The sequence below is a fragment of the Callospermophilus lateralis genome, chromosome 1 (assembly GCF_048772815.1).
Source record: "Callospermophilus lateralis isolate mCalLat2 chromosome 1, mCalLat2.hap1, whole genome shotgun sequence".
NCBI classification, from domain to species: Eukaryota; Metazoa; Chordata; class Mammalia; order Rodentia; family Sciuridae; genus Callospermophilus; species Callospermophilus lateralis.
The window spans coordinates 214,527,425-214,539,537 of record NC_135305.1 but is presented as its reverse complement, the minus strand read 5'-3'; the positions used below and the strand labels follow the sequence as shown (position 1 = coordinate 214,539,537).

Below are 12,113 nucleotides of genomic sequence, written 5' to 3'. Positions count from 1 at the left end.
GACTCTCCTTGTCTCCTTGTGTCTAAAAAGGACTGGGTTTTGGCTCAGTGGTTAAGTGCCCCTGGGCCAAATCCCCAGTCCAAAAAAGAAAAAAGGTTCAAATCATCTTGTTCACTTTAAGAACACCTGTGAAATCGTCCAGGCCACCGAGGATATGCATATCTGAAAAGTCACCCCAAGTGCCTGGTTTAAAGAAAGAGTACTGATATTTTGCTGCACATGCTTTGAAATGTAAAATAATGCTGAACTGAAGGGTTCAGAGGTAGATTCTCTGATCACTGAACACACAGGTGAACAGGGCACCCAAGATGTGCTGCTGCACTTACAGAGCTCTTGGTAGATTAACCCCTGTGACCTCCCCTGCCACATGGCAGTGAGCATCACTGAAAAGGAACAGATAGTTCCTAAACCAGAAGAGGAGTTTTCACAGAAGAAAAAGATATCCCAGAAGAAACAAAAACTTATTGCACAGGAATCGATTCAGCATAAGATAAGTGCAAATAAAATGGAAAAAAAAAAAGAGAACAAGAGTCCCATCAAGGGTCAGTCTCAATTATAGTCAACACACTGAATGATCCAAACTTATGAAAAGCTAGGGTTTTATTTCCAAGTTGGCACATGTAGAAGGCACAGGGCGAATGGCTTTGGGCACTAGAAGTGGGGTGGAGTGTGTCAGGGATCCCTGCCTCCACTACTCCCTGAGCGCACTCGAGACAGCACCAGTGGCAAGGTGCCTGCCTGGCTTTAGATGAGCACTCCCCAGGCTCCACACCCTCCTCCCAGGGGGCAGGGTCAGCTCAAAAGGGCTTGGTGGTTCTGAGGGCACCAGGGGCCAGTGCCCCAGGAAAAGCCCAGGTCAGAGAGAGAAGAGCAGAATAAGAACCAGGAGTACCACTCCCAGCAACACCACAATGGCACACCACTGTCTGCGGTCTGGGGACAGAAGGGTCAGAGGTCACAGGTTAAGGTAAGTGGAACCACCCATCACCTTCCCTAGTCCAAGATCTACCCCCTTCAAAGGGCACTTACCACTGGTCATGTGGGACACTTTGGCCATCTTCCTGAGAACCCTGTCCATCTGGGACTGGGTGAGGTCCATCTCATGAGCAAAGGCATTCAGCATGCTGCCAAGACCGAGATGGCATCAGACTCAAAAGGGCCCATGCACACTAGGGCACTCAGCCCACCCCCTGGGTCCTGGCCTTACACGCCCTGTTCATCCAGCTCCTCCCCAACACGGCCTGACATGTGTTTCAGAACCCGGATGCTCCCAGACACCATTTCCAGCTGTTGGTCCTGTTGCTCCATGATCAACTGCAGGGTGGAGGGGGTAGCTGTGGTGAGCAGGGACCCCTGAGTGGTCTAGAGGTTCCCAGAACCTTCTGCCACCCACAACAAACCTGCTGGGTGGCTTGCTGCTCCTCAATGTAGCGTGAGGTGGCTGAGACCACACTGGCATCCAGCAGGTCACTGTGTGACTTCTGAGCATCTGGCTTGGCCATCAGCACCTCCTGGAATACAGGGAGGGACACCCATGCAGAGTGGGCCACGTGCATGTTTGTGGGACATCCGTAGTTAATCAGGAAGCAGTCTCAGGTGGGACTGCTTCCTCAGACCTGCCACTTCCTAGCAAAATAGCCCCAAGGTCATGACATTGGTCTCCCTGTACCTGTTTTCTCCTGATAAAATGAGATCTGTAATTCTTGTTTTCTGGGGTTGGAATGAGAATCTCATTAATTAGTAACACCTAGAACAGTGCCCTATACACTGTTAATAAATTTGCCTTTTATTATTTTTTAATTATTTCATAATGCTGGGAAGAGACAGTCAACAGTCAAGTGGCTCTTCCTCCCTGTTCCTCAGTCCCTGCTTCCCAGTTTCGCAGGACTGGGTGCACACAAATACAATCAATGCACTTATTTTATTTTGTTGCTTTTTTATTTTTTTTTTCTGTGCCTGGAATTGAACCCAGGGCCTCACACATGCTAAGTATAAGTTCTAACCCTTAGCTACACGCTCAGTCCCTCTTTTTTCCCTTTTTTAATTGCAATGCATTTAACACAAGGTACAGCCTGGCCTATGTTTATTTTATTTATTTGAGGTCTTGGGGATTGAACCCAGGGACTTGTGCATGCTAGGCAAGCACACTACCATTGAGCTACATCCCCTGGCCACTGGCCACTGAGTGTTTACTCAACAGAACTCTTGTTATTATTTTATCAATAAATGTATTTCAGAGTTTGGATTTAATCTCCAAGGCGGCACATCTGGAAGGGCATGTGGGCACTGCTTCAGGATGGCAAACTGACATGGGCCTGAGACCCGCACACTCCCTGATCATGTGGGTCTGTGAGGGGATGGAGAAGGACTGGTGTGTTCCAATGCAAAGAATGGACAGGTAACGCACAGGGAAAAGGTAGACAGGAGGATTGAAAGTTCAAAACCAGCTTCAGCAACTTGCTGAGGCCCTAGGCGACTCAGTGAGACTCTCTCTAAATAAAATATGAAAAAGGGCTAGAGATATGGCTCAGTGGTTAAGTGCCCCTGGGTTCAAACCCTGGTGTGGGGAGAAAAAAAAAGGTAGACAAGTGGCAGTAAGAATGAGAACCCAGACACAGAGGGCAGTAATGTACGCATGGAGGCAAGATAGAGATGTACTCAGAGGTCAAGTGCACACACCCCAGTGGGCAGGTGCATGCAAAGAGAAAAACACATAAGCATATATCCTGGAAACAGCGCACACTGAGCAAATGGCAGGTCAGCACAAAGGACAAGTGTATACAGGCCCTCTCCTGCAAAAAAAAAAAAAAAAAAAAAAAAAGCCAGTATACTTAGAGAACTGCACACTGAAACTATGATTGTTCCTTGATATTTTCACGATTTGGGTTCCAGGACCTCCACAGATACAAAAATCTGAGGATGTTTAAGCCCATTATGTAAAATATCATAACATTCATATAGAATCACTACATATCTTCGCGTAGACATCAGATCATTCCTAGCTTATACCTAATACAACGCAAATAATGTGTATTTGTTTTACTGTATTGTTTAGGAAATGCATGAAAAAAGCAGGCACATATTCAGTATAGACACTTTTTTTTTTCCCAAATATTTTTGATTGCTTGAGTCTGAGGATGTGGAATCTGCAGATAAGGAGTGCTTAGGTGTACACACCCAGAAAGAGCATGCAGGTACGCGGCTGGAGAAGAGCACAGAGGATGGATATTAATGCAGAAGAGACTGGTGTAGAAACAGAGAAGGCAGGCAAACACACAGATCGGGCTGGCACTCAAAGCAATGGGTCCACGAGACAGACTTAGAGGTGTGTGCTGGGTCTGGATTCATTACCTCTCTGTTATTCCTCTCCATGAAGGCTACGGCTGCTGGGCTGACCATGTGGTCCTTCATTTCCTGGGAGTGAGGGCAGCATTAGCTAGTATAGACTTTCCTTAACCTCCCCAAACTCACCCCATCAGGACCTCTCCTCACCTGAACAGCTTCCCTCATGCGCTCCACGAACACCTTTCTCTCCTGCAAGTCCCCTACTGGGAGCTTGAACTTGCCTGGGTTGGCTTCCACTATGCGTGGGCTGAGTCAAGGGTCAAGGCCAGAGCTAGATACACCCCTGGGCCTTCACTTTTCAGCATTCAATACTTTCCCGGTGTCCAGTCTCCCGGAAGGTGGGCACCCTGAGCACATGCTACAGCAATGGACTCTCCCATGCCACCCCTCCAAAACCCCAGGATATCGATGGTCTCTTCCAGGTCCTCGAGGTCCCACTCAATGCTGCGCAGGCCATTCCGCAGTTCATTGGTGGTCCAGTCTAACTCCTCGCGTCCCACCGCCGCACCATCCTGCAGGAGCTCACACCAGCGCTGGTGCAGCCCGCGGGCGGTGTTCACCGCCTTCTGCACCTCGCTGCGGGCAGGGGCACAGTGGGAGCGGCTGTGGGCAGACGGCCCTCTCGCTCGCTCCCAAACGAAATGGGGGGTTCAAGAGACCTCCATATCTCATTGCGAGTCCTCCCACTCGGCCACGGGGCGACCCGTGCACCCCGATGGTGCAGCCGTGCCCAGAACGTCTGACCATGCACTGGCTGGCAAGGGACTGATGACCTTCCGCCCTCCCCCAGCACTATCACTCACCCTCGGACTACAAAAAAAGGGTCTTCGAGAGACATGTCAGTCCCCCTCCCTCCCAGTCGAACCCCCTCCTTGTGACTGATAACTGGTTCCCTCCTATCCAGGAGAATGCGCCGCCAACCCAGCCCTCGACGCGCTACCATAGAGAGCGGGCCCTCCAGAAGAGAAAGACAGTCCTTGGAAGCCCGAAGTATGGCAACTTCCGTCCTCCTCGCAGTCATCTTGGTTGTGGGCAAAGACGGCTTCCTGTTCGCAGGCTCCGCCCTATCATCCGTATTCTCCCGGGTGGGGGGTGGTGTCCTAGTTATGTCGGGAGGGGTTTGGGTCCGAGATCCCAGCCTCGGTTCGAGACCCAACTCCTCGGGCCGTTACTCCATAACCTCAGTGTCCCTTCTGGGCAATGAAAAATAATAATAGCCTCCGTTTAGTCAGACAAGGTTAGGTCTTGAACCCCCCCCCCATTTTTGGTAGGTGGACAGCGTGTCTTTGTTTATTTTTATGTGGTGCTGAGGATCGAACCCTGTGCCTCACACGTGCTGAGCAAGCGCTGTCACTGAGCCCCAGCCTCGCATTGAGCCTCGCATTGAATCTCCAGGGACGGCACCCGGTGGCCGTCCCAGGAGATCGTCCCAGCCCCGGGTCCCGGTGGCTGGTTATGGAACGGTGCGGGGAGAGCCGGTGCCCTTCCTCCCCGCGGGGGCGAAGTGAGTGGGAATTCTGCGGGGACTTCCGCTGGACTCTCCACTCTTCTTCCCTACAAAAGGCCTGTGGGAGGGAGGAGAGAGCAGGGGTTGCCTTGAGGTCGTCTGGGGGCGGGGAGGTAGTGAGCGGGGACCCCGGAGATGTCCGGGAGGGTCACCTTCCAGAGCGTGTGTGCAGGTGGGTTCCCAGGCCCGTCTCTGCGTGAGTGCGAGGTCTGTGAGCCGGGGAGCGGGGTGCTGCGCAGGCACTGGGCTCCAGGGGACCTCCGTGCGTGTGGCGTCTCCGTCTAGAGAGGGATTTACTGGGTCACCTCCTGTGCGACAGAGCCGCCTCGGTGGGGGCTCCCGGGAAAGCACTTTTTTGGAGAGAGTGGAAGGAAGCCATCGCCTGAATAGAGGGCTCTCCCCCCCCTGAGGATCGGGGCGGGGTGTCCGAGGGGAAGGTTCGCCCCCACGCGGGGTCCCACGGATGGCGCCTGGGCTGGGGGTGTCAGTATGGAATCTGCGCGGTGGCTAGCGGAACGGGGAGGGAGGCGTCCCCAGCAGGTCACCGCCGAGAGTGGCAGGATGGTAGAATGGGGAGGGGCCTTTTGAGGGGGAGTAATTGGATTCCCACGTGAGACGAGAGGCGGGACGTCGTGAGAGTGCCTAAAGGCCAGGGGAGACCGCGGGGGGGGGGACGGAATAATCAGGTGACCTCGTGGGGGACAACTGGGGCCTCCCCGGAGGGAAGGGTGATCAGCCGGCCGCCCCTCGTGCTGTCGGGGTCTCCGGGAGACGCGGCGGTAACCCTGAGGTCGCCGCCTGCAGCGGGCGAACCGCCTCCCCGACCCCCAGAGGGAAGGAAACGAGACCTCCCGCTCTGCGCTCCCCGCGGCCGAGGCCCCGCCCCCGCCGCCCGGAAGCCCGCGGCTGCCCGCGGCTCCGGCGATCCCAGCCCCTGCCCTTATATGGGCAGCCGGAAGCAGCTCTGGCGCCTGCCCGACGTCACTCCTTCCAAATTTAGCTGTGGAAGTCAGCGGGCTCCAGTGGCGGGAAGCCTCTGCTCGCCAGTTGTGCGTCTGGGGGCACTCCTTAAAGGGCCCACACCATGAATCAATGAAGCCATCGGAACAGTGTGTCTCTTCCCCTCTCAACTGGAATTAAATTTTCTTGGAGCAATAGCGCGTGGCGGGGGGAGGGCCCGATGGTGATTTTTCTGCTTTTTGAGTTGTTAAGTTTTCAGCTCCCACCCCTATCCCGCCTATCCCGCCTCCCCGAGAGGAAAGGCGGAGCACGGCTCAATTGTCGGTGGTGGTGGGGGGGGTCAGCAGCCACGTGTTCACTGGGACAGTCCTGCCACTGGGTCCACTGCCTGGCGAGGGCCAAGCCTATCTGTGGAGGTCGTGCCTCAGGAAATGGGAATGCTTGGTACTGGGTGGGGGACGGCCATCTGGGCTGTGCTCTGGGGTCCGCGGATATCCGCTGCCCGCCGGGTGACTCCCTCTGGAACCAGCCAACGCCATCCGCCTCTTTACCACCTAAATACCAGGAAAATGAGGAGGGCTGGTATTCGCTAGATAATTTAGAGCTGCAGGCCCCAGTGGCCCCCTTTCATCGCAGCAGCCCGTTCGTTCGTTTAGCAAATACTGGGCGAGTGACTACCTCGTTTTTCCTAAGTAAAGAAAGCACGCATCTTGTAAGTTCTGTGGAGTGAAGATGAGGGACCAGATGTTAATGAAAGGAAAATCCGTAGCAGAGCCCGGCATGTAGTAGGCGCTTAGTAAGTGGCAGCATTGTTACTGATTCAGAAAACATTAATTAGACGGCTCGTTGATGCCAGGAACGGTGCCCACGGGGGATGTACGGGTTCCAACGCGGGTTTTCCCCAGTGAAGAGGGAAACTTGCCGCCTACGACCCGCTGGCGTCGCCGGACGCGAGCACATAGGTGGGCTTTGAGCCATACCCGCGATTCCTCTCCCTGGGTCCTGCGCACGGAGTTCTACGAAAGGAGACCACCCAAGAGCTCAGTGTGCAGGAGGAGATCGTCCCTCTCGCCGGGATTTCCGTCCCTTTTCCCGGCTGGTTAAATTTCACCCTGTCGCTTTAAGGAGTGGCCACCTTGTGGTGGAAAGCCCGGATGCGGCCCTCTGATTGGGCGGGGCGTCTTCATGACGTCACTCTAAGTATAAAAGGGCCCAGGTGGCCGGAGCCCGGGCAGAGCGTTCTAGCAGTGTCACTGCGTGGGTTGGCGTGTTGTTCATAGTACACCTGCTGCCAGTCCTGTCCGTCCCAGGAGTATCTGCTGCCCTCACCGTCGAGCTGCCATGGAGGTGCAGAAGGAGGCTCAACGCATCATGACCCTGTCGGTGTGGAAGATGTACCATTCTCGCATGCAGCGTGGTGGCCTGCGCCTTCATCGGAGTCTGCAGCTGTCGCTGGTCATGCGCAGCGCCCGGGAGCTCTACCTCTCAGCCAAGGTGGAAGCTCAGGAGCCAGAGGTGTCCTCGCCTCCTGCCAAGTCCCCGGACCCCCGCCTGCACCCGCCGAGGGAAACCCCTGCTGAAGTAGCGCCCCCCGACGGAGAGCAGCCTTCCCCGGAGCCCATGGACACGCAGGAGGAGGCATCGGGAGCCCAGGAGACCTCTGCCCGCGGTGCCCAGCCTCTCGCCAAAGTAAGCCGCAAGCGGCGGAGCAGCAGCCTAAGCGACGGCGGAGACGCCGGTTTGGTCCCGAGTAAGAAAGCCCGTCTGGAAGAAGAGGAGGAGGAGGGCGCGTCGTCGGAGGTTCCTACCCGCCTCCTACCCGCTCCCGCACAAGCCGAGGGCGCCTTCCCCAACCTGGCCCGCGTGCTACAGAGGCGCTTCTCCGGCCTGCTGAACTGCAGCCCCGCCGCGCCCCCGACGGCGCCCCCTGCGTGCGAGGCCCCGCCGGCCTGCCGCCCCGCGGACAGCATGCTGAACGTGCTCGTGCGGGCCGTGGTGGCCTTCTGAGGACCCCAGCGACGTTACCGGAGCCCAGAGCGCGCGCCGAACCGTCGGCTCGAGTGCGCAGACCCTTGGCGACGTCCCCCTGGGGATCGCCGGCGGGAACCGTGGAGAAGAGCCGCCGCCCGGGCAGCTGAGAGGCTCGGAAGGGACTCTGCCCCGGGGGAGCCGTCGCCCTCGTGAGCAGCGGCGGCTCCAAGGAGCCGGCGGCGCGGGCGCCTTCTGCCGCGACCTGCGGCGCCCACAGGTGCTTTCTCTGGACTGAGACGCGGACCTGCCCCTCCGGCTGGAGCAGGGAGTCTCCTCAGGTCGGACTTCACGTTTCTCGGGGCCGCGCTGCCCTCCGGGGTTTCCAGCAGCCGGTGTGCGCGCCGCCAAGCGCAGAGGACCCCGGCACTCCCTGACCCCCTCCATGACATACTTGTGCAAGCGGTCATCGTTGCGTCACGGGGCAGGCGTGGGGAGCTTCCTGCTGCTGCGTGGGCGTGGGCCTGGGAGGAGGGTCGGCTGTGGGTCCGCCCTGGGGCGCGGGAGGAGCGCGGCCTGAGTCACTCGCCCCAGCGTGCTGCTGCTGCGGAGCGCCCCGCGCCTCGCAGCGAACTCTAAGGATTGAAATTTTTTCTCTTCTGGTGCGTTAGGAGGTGGCGAGTGTGGTCCCAGTCCCAAACGTGACCCTCGGACACGGACACCATCCCCCCAGAGCGAATGCCGGGTCTGAACCGCGGAAGCGGAGTGGGGGAGGCGGCGTCCAAAGTGCGCTCCTGCTGAGCCGGGAGCCGCCGCTGGCCGGACTGGGCCCGCCGGGGGAGGGCGGGAACTCTCCAGGGCTTTTGTAGGGTGTTTACCTTTCCCGTGACGAATTCGGAATTCTCCATCCACCTGGCTTTTTGATAGAAATGTCAGGGAATAAAGACAATTTGAGTAAAAGCGCTGCCTGTCGGCTGTTCTTCCCAGGCGGGGGAGGGGCGGGGTCAAAGGGTCAGGAGCCGGCCTCTGGGAACCCGTCGGACCAGTTACCACGTGGGCGGGACGAGGCTGGGCCCCTTCTCTGCTGCAGAACTTAGGTGCCGTGGGTGCTCCTCTGCGACTCCCCCGTACCCTCCCCCAGGTTTGGGGTTTACTTCGAAATTAGGGGGCGGGGAAAGTTTTACCGAGTTCAGACGCGGGGGGTGTAACTTCCAGGTCCCGCGCCCCAAACGAGGAATTGGGGGAACCAATAGCTCCTGTTTGAGCCTTGAAAGACGAAGGTCTTCTCTGGACTTGAATTAAAGAAGCCTTTCCCCGGTGGGGTCCCCACCGCGGGGGGTGGAGTTGCGCAGGAGCTTTGGAGGGTCCCCCTCCAAAAGGGGGAGTACTGAGGACTGGGCCCTGAGGCACATTACCACCGAGCGCCACCCCAGCCCTTTCTAAGGTATACATTTTAGTTGCAGCTGAACAGACACCTTTATTCATTCAGTTTATGGGTGCTGAGGACTGAACCCAGGGCCTCTGTAGACATTTTGAGGCAGGTGCTTAGAGTCTCCCTAAGTTGCTGAGGCTGCCTGGAACTCCTCCTGCCTCGGCCTCCCGAATGGCTAAGATGGCAGGCCTGCGCCTCTGCGTGGGGATCCCGATCTTTCCGGAGACGCGGCGCGCGGCTGGGATCAGGAGGTGAGTTCCCAGACTCACTTTCCTCATCTGTGAAACGGGCCCCCGACGGCTGCCTCTCCACGTCTTAAGATTTAGAAAGGTCCCTGCAAACCCTACCCACCTGCCTTTGTCCTGCCTCAGCTCCGGGTCAGCCACCCTGGGTGGAGACAGCCTCTCACCCACGTCGGTCAGCTCTGAGGCTGTAGGCCCTGCTCCGCCAGGGGCAAGGGGCGGGGCGGGGGATGCTGTTCAGAGGACAAAAGAGTCGCAGGTGCGGGGAGCGGGTGGCAGGAGGCGCCGCCACAGCGCCTGCCCCGCCTCCGGATGGCTGGCTCTGCCACGGCGGGTCTCCCCTGATCCCCAGGGACTGGACCCGAGGCCGGAGGGTAGAAGGAGGGTGCGGTGGAGGGGTGGGCCGGCTCCGGAACCTGGCCGCGGTCCTCCGGGCCCCCGCTTCCCTCCGGCCGGCCCTCCCCTCCCCCTCCCCCTGGAAGGCGAGTGCACCCAGGGCCACCGAGGCCGCTCGCCCCCCCGCCCCCGGGGCCTCCAGATTTCTTCCGGGAAAACGTGGGGGGACTCAGCACCACCAACTCCGAGGACCAACCCACAACTCCCCAAGGGTGGGGGGACCGAAGCCCCACATTCCCGAGAGCCTGGCCGGCCCGGGAAGTCCCTGGCCGCCGGGGAAGGGACCTGGCCTCGCATCCTGTCGCAGGAACCGCCGGGCCCTTCCTTCCGCGGGAAGCTGCTCGGCCGACCCCGGCCCCCCGCGGGGCCCGCTGGGGGTTTCCGGTGCCTGGCCGCTGGAGGTTGGGACTAGAGATGTAGGGGCAGGCGACAGGCCCGGAAGAAGCCACCTCCATACATGTCCCCCTAGGACTTAACCCTTGTCAAGACCCCCTGAACCCCCACACCTGGCTAAATTAATAACGGGTGGGGGCGCTGCAGCTCAGTGACAGAGCCTTTGCCTAGTTTGTGGGAGAACCCGGGTTCCAACCCCAGAACCAGGGGGGAAAAGTGTCACAATAAGCAATTTCAGCGAGGTCTGGAGTTTCCACACCATTACCTGGGGCGGGCTACTGGGAGGGAATGATAGGGCAAGAGTTGCGAAAAATAAAACTGCCAGACGGTGACCACACTCCTCAAGGCCCCAGGCCCGCAGCAGGCTCCTCCCCAAAGGCGGTCCCCTGGTGTCTGAAATCCACCAAATGGGAAGCAGCCCCCACGCCCATCCCATGGGACCCATCCCACAGGACGGGTCCAGGCCACGGTGACTGCTTCATAATCCCTCCCCAGAGGGCCAAAGGCCTGCAGGAGAGGCCTGCTGACGGCAGCCCAGGAACCCTGAGCAGAGTAACAAAGGCCGGCTGCGGCTGCGGAAGGCGTGGTCTAAGGAACACACTCCCCAGCCTGCTGTGCAGCCCTGAGCAAATCACTTCACTTTTCTGGGCCTCGGTTTCCCTGGCTCTAAATGGGGGAAAATAATAGTTCCTGTCTCTTAATTTTATTGAAAGAATTTAAGTGAGTGCCAAGGGTGCAGCTGCATGCTGTGCAGAGGCCCTGGATTCAACCCCCAGCACTGCAGTAGCAGTAGTAGTTGTAGCAATAAGTGTAAGTGCCCAAGATGGACTCCTGCTGTCCCTTCCAGCCTCTCAACTTGAATGGTAACACCCACAGCCTGAGAGCTTCTTTCATTGTTTTCTTCCCTCATTCCTCATCCAGCAGAAGATGCTGTCAACTTGACCTCTCACCAGACTCCAAGCCTTTCCCCACCTTTACGGTCCATTTGTGTGAGCTGCCTTTGCCTGCTAGAGGGTGGTGGCCTCCATCCTGCCTCTTCACCAATCTGTTCATCACTCATCACTCTATAAGAGACAAATGTCTGGTTCCACTCTTGTTCCCCCCTGTCCCATCCATACTGGCTTTCTCCCTGCTTGGAGAATAGACCAAGTGGGGCTGGGGATGTGGCTCAAGCAGTAGTGCACTCTCCTGGCATGCATGCGGCCGGGGTTCGATCCTCAGCACCACATACAAAGATGTTGTGTCCGCCAAATACTAAAAAATAAATATTAAAATTAAAAAAAAAAAAAAAAAAGAGAGAGAGAGAGAGAATAGGCCAAGTATGTTCCAGCCCCAGGGACTTTGCACTTGCTGTCCCTGTCTGCTTGCAGTGCTCTTCTCCCAGACACCCACCTGGGCACCCTCACTCTTTCTCTTCTTCTTTGAGACCGGGCCTGGCTAAATTGCCCAGGCTGGCCTTGAACTTGCTATCCTCCTGCCTCAGCCTCCTGAATAGAGTAAGGGTAGCTGGGTTTATAGGTGTATGCCACTGTGCCCAGCCTATTCTCACTTTCTTCAAGTTTCTATTGAAACGTCGCCTCCTTGGGAAGGCTTTCTTTAACCTACCCCCCCCACACACACACACACATACTCTGCTGCTTGCTTACCCCACTTCAGCCCTCCTGAGAGCACTGCTTGCCTTCTGAAATGCTACACACGTCAAATATATGTTCTATGCCCCAACTCAGCCAGTCCTACCAATGTCCAGGCCCATGTCCCACCCACTAAGTACTTGATTTACTCAACCTGTGGTTTCCCTGCAGCTCCCAATCTCCCAATCAGGCACACATGTAATCCCAGCTACTTGTGAGGCCAAAGCAGGAGGACTGCA

At 57.4% G+C, this 12,113-nt stretch overlaps 2 protein-coding genes across 2 annotated transcripts; one reads left to right on the top strand and one right to left on the bottom strand.

Annotated features, from left to right (window-relative positions):
* Positions 1 to 572: 572 nt before the first annotated feature.
* Stx10 (syntaxin 10) lies at positions 573 to 4,262 on the bottom strand. Its single transcript, XM_077109406.1, has 8 exons — positions 4,149 to 4,262; positions 3,752 to 3,921; positions 3,493 to 3,587; positions 3,352 to 3,414; positions 1,401 to 1,511; positions 1,208 to 1,314; positions 1,030 to 1,124; positions 573 to 933 (listed from the first exon to the last, which is right to left on the bottom strand). Exons 1-8 carry the CDS (start codon positions 4,181 to 4,183, stop codon positions 857 to 859), a joined length of 753 nt encoding a protein of 250 aa, XP_076965521.1. The 5' UTR covers positions 4,184 to 4,262; the 3' UTR covers positions 573 to 856.
* A 2,702-nt stretch (positions 4,263 to 6,964) lies between these two features.
* On the top strand, positions 6,965 to 8,740 carry Ier2 (immediate early response 2). The gene has a single exon (XM_077109417.1). It carries the CDS (start codon positions 7,154 to 7,156, stop codon positions 7,817 to 7,819), a length of 666 nt encoding a protein of 221 aa, XP_076965532.1. The 5' UTR covers positions 6,965 to 7,153; the 3' UTR covers positions 7,820 to 8,740.
* The last annotated feature ends 3,373 nt before the right edge of the window (positions 8,741 to 12,113 follow it).

Excerpts from the sequence above, each read along its gene's own strand:
- Stx10 (XM_077109406.1), bottom strand. The coding sequence starts at position 4,183 with ATGTCTCTCGAAGACCCTTTTTTTGTAGTCCGAGG. Across the intron at positions 3,415-3,492 it reads GCATGAGGGAAGCTGTTCAG|GAAATGAAGGACCACATGGT; the intron begins GTGAGGAGAGGT and ends CCTCACTCCCAG. Across the intron at positions 1,125-1,207 it reads GAGCTGGATGAACAGGGCGT|CATGCTGAATGCCTTTGCTC; the intron begins GTAAGGCCAGGA and ends CGGTCTTGGCAG.
- Ier2 (XM_077109417.1), top strand. The coding sequence starts at position 7,154 with ATGGAGGTGCAGAAGGAGGCTCAACGCATCATGACCCTGTCGGTGTGG.